General features: G+C 35.5%; 1 protein-coding gene across 2 annotated transcripts in view; it reads left to right on the forward strand.

Annotated features, from left to right (window-relative positions):
• Window positions 1-13572, forward strand: part of Pde3b (phosphodiesterase 3B) — a 125556-nt gene that overhangs the window by 107646 nt on the left and 4338 nt on the right. For both annotated transcript variants that reach the window (XM_029535460.1, XM_021197072.2), the window contains exons 10-14: window positions 316-427; window positions 2021-2134; window positions 6589-6788; window positions 10486-10689; window positions 12097-12258. In XM_029535460.1, the coding sequence (XP_029391320.1) occupies window positions 316-427; window positions 2021-2134; window positions 6589-6788; window positions 10486-10689; window positions 12097-12258 (792 nt within the window). The remainder of the gene's footprint in view (window positions 1-315; window positions 428-2020; window positions 2135-6588; window positions 6789-10485; window positions 10690-12096; window positions 12259-13572) is intronic.

Consider the following 13572-nt stretch of genomic DNA (forward strand, 5'->3'; position numbering starts at 1 on the left):
GACCTCTCTTCCCAGTGATGGCCGATTAGGCCATCTTCTGCTACATATGCAGCTAGAGACACAAGCTCAGGGGGTACTGGTTAGTTCATATTGTTGTTTCACCTACAGGGTTGCAGCCCCTACCCTAAAAACCAAAAGGGTCTCATAACTTAGTGAATAGAGTTCTTGCCTGACATTTGGGAGGCCTGGAGTTCAATCCCAATACCATGAGAAAAATAAAATATATGCATGGTCATATTTCTAAATATATCACAAACTGAACTACAGAGAGGCATTCTGATTTTTAAAGTAAACTTCATTTTATTTTATACTTAGGTTATGTATACTTTATTTCAAGATACTGGTTTATTGGAAACATTTAAAATTCCCACTCAAGAATTTATGAATTATTTTCGTGCATTAGAAAATGGCTACCGAGACATTCCATGTGAGTAATGGTATACCTGGTTAAGTTCTAATAACTTGTCTTTCTCTTCAGATAAACCCTGAAATATTTTTGGAAATACACATTTGGGAAATATTTAAATAGATATTTTTAAAGAATATTTATATCCTGTTACCTGGTGTTAATAACTGACTTGTTAATTTTGATATATGCATCTAAGCCTTATTAATCTTTTTATAAAGTAGATCATAATATTGATATGTATTTATAATCAGTTTTCTTCACTTAAATGTTGTATAGTACCATATCATTTTGGGTGTATGTATTTGTGTGCATGTGTGTGTACGTGCACATGCATATGTAGGACAAATTAACTGAAGTCTACTTTTTCCTGGAGCTCAGCAAGTAGAGCGGGCAGGCTAGCCAGTCCCAAGGATTTTTCTGTCCCTGTCTGCCCCAGCATTATCTGAGTTAGCATGTATACACCACTGGACCTGGCTTTCTTTTTTTAAATCTGAGTTATAGGGCTCAAATTCAAGTCTTTGTGGTTGCAAAAAAAAAAAACATTTTACTGACTGAACAAGCCCAGTGTATGTGTTTTTGTGTGTGTGTGTGTGTGTGTTGTATATCACTTATTGTGTGCCTTATGTTTTTAAGTACTTATGAATGTTTAATAAACAATTTTAGAAAATTGTTCATTTAAAATATTTTAAAAACACACAATTTTTATTTTAAATTTCCTTCTGATTTTTGGAATGATTTTTTAATTTTTTTGTACTGAATATAATTTGAATTTCTAATATGAAATATATGGTTTTCTTTGTTAGTCCTTTCTGTAGTTTCCCCTATATGAACACATACAGAGTACATTATTCCTAAATTAGCATAATACTGCTTTATAGTTTAAAGTGTGTCAATCTTTTATTTCCATCTATAAGAAAATAGTATTTCTCACTTTTTTGCCAAAAACATAGGTATATAGAATATATAACTCTTCAATGAGCAAAATATTTGTGTGTATATGTATGTGTGTGTTTGTATGTATGTGTGTGAGGATGACTTTGTGTGTCCTCTGTATCATTCTTTGTGAAGCAGAGTCTCTTACTGAACCTGTACCTCTGCTGGAGACAGGGAAGCGCCATTTATCCTCTTGTCTCACCTCCCCCCCCCCCCCCCCCCCAGCACCCCTACTAAGCACTAGGATTGCAGTATACATATAATTATGCCCAGCTTTTCACTTGGGTACAGGAATCTGAATTCATATCTTCCTTTTTCACATAGGAAGTAATTGTACCCACTGGGTCATCTTTCCTGTTTCCCAAATAATTCATATTTTGTCTCCATAATCTAGACACCAAAGTTATATAATCAACACAATAGAAACATCAATAATTTTCTCAATACCTTTCGATTATATTTGACTTTCCTGTGTATTATTTGGGCCTTTACTATGTTTTTGTGTTTGAAACCTTATAAAAGAGTACTTTTTAGTTTATCAGAATATTTTAAAATAAAATTGTGGGAAATACCTTACTTCTTGTGATATAGTTTAGCTAGAAGAAAATTTCATTTTCAAATGTCTTATGCCAAACCTAAACAGAATGATGCTATAATAAAGTATTTTGTTAACTTCAGATCACAATCGTGTACATGCCACAGATGTCCTACATGCTGTTTGGTATTTGACAACACGACCAATTCCTGGCTTACAGCAGATCCATAATAACCATGAAACAGAAACCAAAGCAGGTACTTCCTCCTACAAATCCTTATTTTAATTATGTAAATTAAGCTGTCTTATATAAGTACATCTAATCCCTAAAAAAATTTCTTTAAGTAAACTTTGGCACACATAAAAGATTGTGTAAGTTACAGTGCTTAATTTGACATAAAATTTTAAACTTGTTACCATCTTAAGATGTAGATCATGATCCAGAACTACTGTATGTAACATGTTACCTGTCTTCTCAGTCTTCTAAGATATCCATTGTCTTGAATATTTTGATAATTTTTGTTTCAGGTCTATTATATATGTTTAAAATAAAAAATAATACCAAACAAAAGGGAGACATTTAACATTTTCAGAGATATTTAAGTAAGGAATGTTTAAAAACATTTGCAAACATTATAAATTGTGTTTCAAAAAGTTAATACTATCCCTCATTATAGATACCACTGTTTAAATTAGCTTTATGTATTATAAAGTTCCTATATCTCTTACTTGAACTTATGGCTATAAAATACGCTAGTAAAATAGATCTACCAGAGTAGAGATTGTATGGAATACTGAGTTGCACATTCTGTAGTCTATTTTCATCTTACTTGTAACATTGGGGAGGTAATGTTGAGTAGCTCCTGCTGGCTGAGAGTAATGAACTTGTGCTGGTGAGAGAGCTCAGCAGTTAAGAGCTCTTGTGGTTCTTTCGGAGAACTCAGATTCATTTTTAGCACTCCTGTTGGATGGCTCACAATCCAGCTACAAGGGACCTTTTGGCTTCTTTTGGCCTTGGCAGATACTGCACTCATGAGTGCATTCATTCATATTCTCTCTCTCCTCTCTCTCTCTCTCTCTCTCTCTCTCTCTCTCTCTCTCTCTCTCTCTCTCTCTCTCTCTCTCACACACACACATACACACACATACACACACACACACAAACTTAAATAAAGCAATGAATATCCTAGATACTCAATAAGGGTAAATTCATATGCTAAAGAGACAGATTGGCCAAGAGAGGGTAAGAGAAATTGTCTCTCTACTCAGCAGGGGTTTCTAGGGAGGGATCTAAACTCCAATGAGATTTCCCCTGCAAATGGTGGACAGCTGATGAATTTGAAAATCTGTACCTAGAGGGACCTCTGAGTTCTGATGGCAAATTTATCACATCTGAATGTTAATTCCATCCCAATACCCTGCAACAATCCTTTAGTATTTAAGAATATGGATTTTATGTGACACCCAGAGTATGAAAACTGATATGAAATGTTTTCTACTTGTGTAAGTTGCATTTCAAGATGACCAGCCAATCTAGCTGTGCTCATGTTATCTTTTTTTTTTTTTAATGAAGCCTCTCTAGACCACTGAATGGGAATTATAATATATAGATCTATAACCTTTTAGATAAAATCAAGCTGTCTTCCTCAGATAGCTCTTCTCGTTTTGTTCCTAGATTATTACTGTATTCTGGTACATTTTGAAAAGTGGCCATGGAAACTAGGTTACTACAGCATGACTTAGGACCCTCTGATGATCAGAGCATGATTTTTATTAATCGGACTTTTTTAAGTACAAGGAAGGATTTTTAGCCTGCCCTTGAGTTCCTTTGAAAACTCCCCCGCGGTCTGATCATGAGCAGAGATGAGTATCTGGTAGGCGGGTCCAAGGATCGTGGGCGGAGACGACATTAGTGGTTGGTCCGAGTGATAGCGAGGATCGTGGGCGGAGACGACCGACATTAGTGGTTGGTCCGAGTGATAGTGAGGATCGTGGGCGGAGACGACATTAGTGGTTGGTCCGAGCGATAGTGGGCGGTGACGACGTAGGGCGGTCTGAAGACACTGCATTCTGGGAGATCTGGGGAGGTCTTCTCAGTAGCAATTCTGTGCGCCTGTAAGGGGCGCAATATAATGTTTAGAGGGAGAGTGATTAGTGGAGGTGAGAGACCCCCAACACTCTGATCCTTTCATTTTTTTTTTTTTTCCCCAGAGCTGAGGACTGAACCCAGGGCCTTGTGCTTGCCAGGCAAGCGCCCTACCACTGAGCTAAATCTCCAACTCCCCTTTCATTCTTTATCCACGTTTATAGCTTCATAGGAAAATTTCTGGAACCAGCTAACTGAAGGAAAACCAAATAGCCAGGCTTACAGATGGATCTTTGTCTGCTTTCTGAAAATAGTTGGGTATAACTTTATAGGCTCAGACAAGGGAGTCCATTGGTTGGAAAACAGGGAAAGGTAAAATTTACTAATGTGCACAGCATTAAGAAGAAACGCTTTTTCACTTGGTCTGAAAAAAAGAATAGAGAAAAGATCTCTAGTCATAGACAGAGGCTAAGAGTGTTAGAAAGTAAAAGATTAAAAAATTAACAAGGAGTTGTAGGGGAGGTCTGTGTGTGATCTCCCCTGAATGGGGGATAGTAGCTTTCTGTGTTAATAGGTAGCAAACTCTCTCTTCTTCTCCGTGAGAAACTTGACAAAATTACCTAACAGTATTTACTGTGGAGGATTTCAGTAATCAACTGGACAAAGTGATCTCTTCTCATGATAATTATCAATCTCTTCTCATTGTCTACTCCAGTTCTTATCCAGTAGGCTTATGAATACAATAGCAGATATAGTAAGAGTAAAACATATATATGTATGGCCTCAGTGTCATAGGCTTTTTCTTCTTGAGGTTTACTTGGCTCAGTTTTCTGCTGAATACTCACCATGCTAATAACAGAGACCAAAGATAAGCCCTCAATTTGACACCATTCCTTGGGGGATCTGACCCTGAAATGTTGCAGGAAACATTAAAAAATGAACCTGACAACTCTCCATGGGGTAGAACCACGCTCCTGCGCTCTCTCTCGCCTTTCTTTTTTGTAATGTCAGGAAAAGAACTGAGGACCTTGTGGGTGCTACTCAAACATTCTACTGAGCTACAATCCTGAGTTCTTAGTAGCATCTATTAAAGAGTTCTTCATGCATTTTAAATATAGTGGACTCCTAAATGCTATGACATCGGTGAGTTTACCTTATAAAAATGCTGTGAACGTAAGTTAACATGTGAGAAAGTCCCCAGTGTCATACATAGTGCATAGCTGTCTCACAGTGCTCTCTTGGCATCCTGGATGAAAGTCAGAAGCATCAAATTGGACTTTCAGCTTTATTTCATTTATTTGTGTTTCTCTCTATAATAGTACAATGCCTTTATCACTTGAGCTGCATAATATGCTTTGAAATTAGGAAGTATGAGTTCTCAGTGTTGCAATGCTCTACTTTTTTTTTTTCCTTTGAGGTGATTTTGGCCAGTTAGTCTCTTGTATTTATATATTAATTATACATTCAGTTTACATTTTTATGCTCAAAAAGTGAGCTTGGATTTTGATTATATATAGTGTTGAATCTGCAGAACAATTTGTAAATCATTGCCTTCTTAATGTTAGGTTTCTGTCAAATTTATATCTACTGCTGTTATCAAGAGCCTTCTGTCTAAGCTTTAAGTAATTGCTGAGTTTTTGTTTTGTTTCACTTTTTACATTTTGTTGTTGCTTTTCTTTATTTTAACACAGTATCTTATGTACTCCAGATGGTCCTTGAACTTAAAAGTGCTGACATGTATAGGTAGGCCTACATCACTGGTCTCAACTAAGTTTTTTAGTTTAATAGGGATATATTTTGCCATTTTTTATTTTTAAAATTTAGTTTATAATTTAAGGGGGAATCCATGGTGGCTATAACACAGGGAAATGCTCAAGGTATTGACCTGATATTAATAATTAAAGTCTTGCTAGTAGCAGTTTGCCTACATAATCCATGTCCATATATTTAGCTTTTTTTTAAAACAACTTTTGTAAGGAGTGTTAAGCATACAGTTTTCAAAAACTCAATATATATTGAAAACATAAACACTATGAAAATAATGAACATTGTAAAATTAAATTATCATTCATGCATCAAAGTCATGTTAAAAATTCTTGTGATATATCGATATATTAGTTAGACAAAAGATAACAAGATACAACACACAACACCCCCCCAAAATATAGAGTCTGTAATTAGTTAACTACCCTTGGGTATAGGGCCTGTCCTGGAGTGTGATTGGTATACCTAATTTTATACTCCACTGGAGAAAACTGATTTTCCCTTTCCCAGGAGGTTTCAATTATAAGTAGCTTTTTGGTTATGGGTGGGACTTTGTCTACTTCCTCTTCTTGGTGCTAGTATTTTGTATGACTACTATGTTTAGCCCTTAAGAACAGATGTTTAGAAAATTATAAACTTAGGGTTTTCATGTATTTATTAGTCTGAGCAAGAAAGCATCAATCAGGTGTCAGAATTCTCTAATGTCTGATGCAAGATAAACAATGGGAAAGTATATTAAGTCTTTTGAGTCTATTTAATTTCAATAAATTAATACTGATACAACTTAGGAGAAATTCCATCCTTAGCATAATTGCCAGGAAATTACATGCTAATGTTTATTTATTATTTACTGCCACACAGATTCAGATGGTAGACTTAGTTCTGGACAGATTGCTTACATTTCTTCGAAGAGTTGCTGTATTCCAGATATGAGTTATGGCTGCCTATCTTCAAACATCCCTGCATTAGAATTGATGGCTTTGTATGTGGCAGCTGCCATGCACGATTACGATCACCCAGGAAGAACAAATGCATTTCTAGTGGCTACAAATGCACCTCAGGTAGGAAAGAATTTTTCAGAAGCTTAAGAATAGTTCCAAAAAATTTTTATAACCCATTGAATATCACTCTATAATCTGTCTTTCTTGTGGGTCATGTTTTCAGTAAACCCTTCATTGTAATTAATTGGTGAAAACACATGATGATGAATGCTAAGAGAATTTTGAAAAATTAGTTTCTTCAGCTATAAAAAAGAATAGTTTATAAAATAACTCCATGTTTCATGAATTCTATATCTTGATTGAAATATTTTTGTCTTTTACCAAATTGATAAAGCTCTGGTTGGATCATTGTTCTTTCTGATTGGGTCCATAGTATGGCTAAAAGTTGTAATAGCTAAGGAGAGCCTTAATGGTTTGTTCTTTCCATTTTTCTCCTATGATTTATCTTAATATCTTTACCTTCTGTTCTTTAGCTATGAACATATTAGTGCACTAACAATTTCTTTTTGGGGAGTGATGAGATGCCTTACTAGGTAAAAGTACCTCCCTCCAAGCATGAAAACCTGAGTTTAATCTCTGAGGCTGACTTGATAGAAAGAGAGAACCAGTTACCTCCACACATGTGCCATGGCATGCAGATGTATCCTCACCTCACATAAACAAATAAGTAAATACAAATGTAATAAGAAGATAGACAACAATTTATTTTGGTATAGTATTTTATATGGAATATAGCTGATCAAGTACCAAACTCTTTCAGGGTCAGATCACAGTCTAAATAGTATGAATTCCCAACATGAATACTGTAACTGCCATAACTTTAAACATGAGAACTTAGGACTAAACATGGTTTTCAGAAGAATTTAATGTGGTTTGAGGTATTTGTGTTGTAGATTGTTGCAATGTTGTATATATGTTTCTAACCAACATATAACCAGTAACCAACATCATAAACAGTAACCAACATTATTATTTATGATGAATCATCTGTCTTTACTTTAGTATTCTGTCTTAAATTTAGTTCCATTTATCATTTGTAGCCATTTTTTGTTCCTCTTTTTATCTGTCTTGTTCAATCAGGTCAACTGTTAAAAATACAGAAGATAAAGTGTGTGTTAGAGAGACAAAGACACACAATCACACACACATACACGGGTGGGGGGGAGAGAGAGAGANACACACATACACGAGTGGGGGGGAGAGAGAGAGAGAGAGAGAGAGAGAGAGAGAGAGAGAGAGAGAGAGAGAGAGAGAGAGAGAGAAACACACTACCTGCCCAAGGTTACATATTTGCAGTATCATTCTACAAATTCAGAAGACATTCTAATCTCCACATCACTTTGATTGACTTATGTGGCAAATCACAATTCTTTGGAAAAAGCATTAGATCTGATACTGGGGGTTTGTGTTTAATTTCTGGTTGCCCACTTGTTCCTGAGGTGTGTGAATGAAGATAGAAGCTTATCTCTCTAGGGCTGGGATAGGGCTAACCTCTTAAAAGTGTGTCCAAAGCATGAAGAACTAAGATCCCCTGAACTCATGTTAAGAAGCCAGACAACAGAGGCCATGTTCTTGAACCCCAGAACTGGGCAAGGGAGGGCTAGTAAGGCATCCTTGAAAGTTCATTGACCAGCTGGTCTGTTCAGACAATGAGCTTCAGAGCATTCACTGAACTGAGGGACTGTCAACAAAAATACAGATAGAAAGTGATCAAGAAGAGACACTAACAACTTGAGGCTTTCACATGCATTTGCAGGCATATGTTTACCCATCCACATTAATAAGTATGTATAACACACCAAAACATACACAAAGTTTTCCACTAGAAAAATTGTGATATTAAGGGTAAAAAGAGACAACATATAAAAAGAATATTTCTAAAAAAAATTTGTTACTCTGATAAAATACCTAAAGCAATCATCATTTTAAAAGGAATGGTTTATTTTGGCTCATCATTTTAGAAATTTCCATTTACAAGGTCAGTGGGTCACATTGCTTTTGGGCCTGTATGGATATAACTCATGGTGAGGAGTGTGTAATGAAGCAAAACTCCTGTGTTAAGGAAATTAGCGTGTGAAAAAGACAAGAACTGGCATCCAGCAGTCCTTTCCAAAGGCATACTCAGGACTTAAGTCCTTCAGTTTCCTTCAGGCAGAAGATTCTTCTCTAAAAATACTGGAGGAAGTTGCCTGGAGAGAAGGAGTTACTAGTATGGGCATCAGTACTCCAGACAAAATAGTTGTCAATATATGTAGTAGTAGGTGGCACTCAGCTAGGGAGCAGGCCTCCACCCACCCTCATTCACAGACTCAGCACTCAGTGTGACACCAGAGGAAGCTGTTTACAACACAACAGTAACTTAGGCTTGCTACAACCTGTTCTTTTTTTTTTTTTTTCCTGTGTATTTGAAGTTTCTAGTAGGAGGATTATATATAGATGCTGATATTGATTCTGATTTTTCTTCAATTTTATTTCTCTTTTGTAATTTCAATGGACAAAAAAAAATTACGGTGGGGGAAATCAAATTTCAGGGGCTCATTTTTATACTAATACTTAATACAAGTACCAGGGATTGAACTAGGTCGTGAGGTTTATGTAATAAACATCTGTACCTGCTGTGCCTATGAACAGTGTATTTTAATGATCTGGGAGTTTTGTTACTATCTGATATGGTGGAGTTATTTTGATAACTTATCACTAAATTAAGCATGAATTTGTCAACACTGTTAAATATAAATTGTTCCTTCACAGAGTCTTTGGAGTAAAGGCTTTTGGAGGGGGTGGGGCTTATGATGATTAGAAATTATCTTAGGGTTGATGAGAAGGTTTTATGTGGCTCACAACAGCTTAAGTCACTCGGTTATATGATGTGATCTAAGGCTGGGATGCAGGCATGCTCACTTCTAGGCTCTACGTTTCAGATAACCGGTATAGGAAGCAAGCTCCCATCTATTTCTCCTGATACCGCTCCCTCTGGTTATCTGTCTTCCTTTCCCGTTAGTTGGTAAGGACCAGGAAAACAGGAACAGAGCTTTGTTTTTGCTTTTTAATCTGCCTTTTGACACAACTTGACATGGATTTTTTTTAAAAAAAAAATTAGTTAGTGTTTCTTTAGTAATTTTGAAAGTGTTTAGTTTTTAGAGCTGGTAGAAGCTTTAGAAATTTTATACTCTGCTTGTTCTGAATGCCCTCAGGTCATTGTACTAGTATGAGGTAGAGACGAGTGAGCTCCTACTGTTGAATCCAAGAGATTTGTGATGGTACCTGTTACATGCTTATTTATCTCTTACTACTTAGGCACTGTGCCAGGATGGGAATATAGACTACGTCCTCAGACATATAGGTCTCTGGCTTACCTTGGGCATCATTTTTTCTTTAGTTAACTCTATGCTGCTGGAGAACAGAGCTTTACCTTAACCCTGTTCTGTATCCCAATGAATTTCTTATTACAAGGTTTACAACTTGAATGTTTACTTCAAAAATACCACTTTTATATCACTTGAGAGGCATCATGGTATTACAGAGTGTTTGAGGACAAATATTTAATTTAGATATGCACATCAGAAGTAAAGGTGTCCTTAGCCTCTTTGCATTTTGGTCTATGTATTTACAATCTTAACAACCTTTCATCATAGATATTAAATTCCTGGTAATATGCCTCATTTTGTAGTAGGTATTCACTGTTTGGACCTGTTTCTGACTGTGATTAGAGCTTCTGTGTGAGATGCATGTCTCATTTTTTCTTTATTCTTTTTAGGCAGTTTTATACAATGACAGATCTGTTCTAGAAAATCATCATGCTGCATCAGCTTGGAATCTGTATCTTTCTCGCCCAGAATACAACTTCCTCCTTCACCTTGATCACATGGAATTCAAGCGTTTTCGTTTTTTAGTTATAGAAGCAATCCTTGCTACAGATCTCAAAAAACATTTTGATTTCCTTGCAGAATTCAATGCCAAGGTTTGTTATGTAAAGTAGTGCCTGATTTTAAAAAAGGGAAATATGTTGTTAGTGCTATAGATGAAAAGTGAGTTTTAATGTTAACATTACACATGATGTAAGAATAAATAGCTGATATTAAATAATATTATTGTACTAGTTTAAATAAATGTTATTATGTCAATATGTCTTAAAATACTGTTGCTTGCTATGCTTTCTTTTGATAAACAGATGAATTTTATTGTGTTTTTTTTCAAATAGTAACAAACCAAATGAGTATATCCAAGGTGTTTATAGCAAAATTTGAGTTACTCAGTACCAAGTGAGACATTTTATGAAATTAAAGTTGTATTTCTTAGATGTCAGTTTATGTCTACATTGCCACACCTTTGTATCATTAATTTTATGCTGCTAAACTAGCAGGAGAGCAGTGTCTCTTTTTTTCTGTTTGACAAATCATTCCTCATCCCAAAAATATCTATTAAAAATGCCATATGTATTTAGTCTCTGTGCCGTGGAATGAGGAAGATCAGCTCAGGGCCCTTCCCCTTAGAGAATTCATATTCACTGTGGAATCTAGAATCACTAATCTGCTCTGACAACAGTGATAATGTCATTGTGTCCCATGGAGAAGAAAAAATTGAGGATCATGGCTTTTCTTTCTTAAAAGAATTATACCCTGCATCTTTATTTTTGGCTAACAGGAAGTGCTGATTTCTCAAAGAGGAAATAAGAAGTATACTAAATATGCCCAACTAATAATGATAATTTCACTTACTTAAATAATGCTAAATAATATTTACATATTAGCCTTTATTATCGACCAGGCACTGTTTGTTTATCTTTATGGAGGCATATGACAAGATTACCACCAATTCTTTATAGAGAAAGAAATGGACTTGAATAGGTTAAATGCTAAGTTAATATCTTTGTGAGTTCAGATTTAGACCGTGAGTTGAGCTTCTAAGACTTGCGTCTCTGAACTGTTATTACCACCTGTTGCTGCTAGAACAGATTTTTTTCCTTAGCTCTTTTATGTGCCCTTTCTTTTAGGTAGAAATTGTTACAATTCTTATGATTTATAGATTCATATGTATGTATATTCAATATATATTACATTTTTATATTCACATACATATATCCAGATAATTATTATTCTCTGTGATAATTACAAATAGTGAAAACAAAGTTGGCTTATTTTTTAAATAAAAAGCTATGCTGACTTTGAAAGATAATCTTATTAGTATTTTAGTAGGGCATTTTACCACATAGGTCCATATTTATAGTATATTCTGATATTAAGGAAACATTTACTGATATTTCTCCCTGCCCTTTGGAAAGAAAATAATTTGAAGGCAATTGATAACAAACAAATATTAGAAACTCTGTATCCTCAGAACCTAAAACAATTCTGTTTGTCCAAAATAGGCCAATGATGTAAATAGTAACGGTATAGAATGGAGCAATGAAAACGATCGCCTCTTAGTCTGCCAGGTATGCATCAAATTAGCAGATATCAATGGCCCAGCAAAAGATCGGGATCTACATTTGAGATGGACAGAAGGCATTGTGAATGAATTTTATGAGCAGGTAAGATGAAACATGAGATTGTTGGGATTTCAAAGAGCTGCCATATGAAGAAAGCACCTTTGGGGGCTTCAGTTGCTACAGGAAGTAAAAGAGTTGCCCTGAAAGGGGCTCAGAGTTGTGTGGACCCTAGCTCTTAGTATTTTTTCAGTTCTAACTTTGCTGTTAAAATTTTTTTAAATTTATTTTATGAATATGGATGTTTTGCCTGCATGTGTATGTCTGTGCCTGGTGTTTGTAATGGTTAGACAAGGGCTTTACATCCACTGGACCTGGAACTACAGGTGGTTGTAAGCTGCCATGTGGGTTCTGTGAATTGAACTTGGGTCCTCTGAAAGAATAGCCAGTGCTTTTAGCCACACTGAACCATCTTTCTAACCACTATTGCTAACAGTTAAAATAGCAAACCAGAATACATAGCTTATTACCTGTCTGAAATGAGTTGATTAAATTTTTAGCTGAATAGATAAGGATAGACTCTGGTCTCCAAGAGAATCTACACCTTAAAACAGTTGATTTTCAAATGAAGTAGGTTTTTCCCCAACAAAATATTTTTATTACTTATTTGGGGATTTCATACAATGCCCCCTATCACACTTGCTTCTTGAAATTCCTCCCAGGCCCACCCTCCTACCCTTTTGCCCTCAAACAAACCAAGGAACAACAACAACAACAACAACAACAACAAAACCAAAACCCCACCAAGTGTAATCTGTGTTGCCAGTATACTCTTTGGAGCATGGCCAATCTCCCAATGGCCAGCAATTCAATGACTGCAGACTCATAACCGAGAATAAGAGACATTGAAGATTCTGTAACATCCCAAAATGAAACAGTCCAAACAGGAAGCTACTGAAGAGAGTCCTTAAATTAAACACTGTTGTAAAGATGGTGAAGTTCAGCTTTTCACAGTTGATGGCTTCTGGTAGGAACTGGGAAAGGACCAAATGAAACAGTTTTTAAGGGATTTTATGGTATTCTCAGAACATAATCATCAAAAGACATTTTCAAGTTTGTTATAGAAAAACTGTCCTTGCATTAGAAGCACCTATGGGAGTAGAAGTCCTGACAGAAAATGAATTAAAGGATAGACATGAGTTCAGAAGTTCTAAGTAGTTTTCTAAGATGAATTATAAACATGCTATTCTTTTATATCTTTAAAACCTTGGCTTTAAAAGATTCTTACCCATTTTCAGTCTGTACCATCTTGAGAGGGTGATTCCCCATAATGTTAAAGAAAGCTGATTATACTACAAAACAAATTTCAGTATCTTTAAAATATCAAATACTACCCACTATACTATATTCCTTTGAAAT

This window comes from Mus pahari, chromosome 1 (genome assembly GCF_900095145.1).
Source record: "Mus pahari chromosome 1, PAHARI_EIJ_v1.1, whole genome shotgun sequence".
In the NCBI taxonomy this organism is placed as follows: domain Eukaryota; kingdom Metazoa; phylum Chordata; class Mammalia; order Rodentia; family Muridae; genus Mus; species Mus pahari.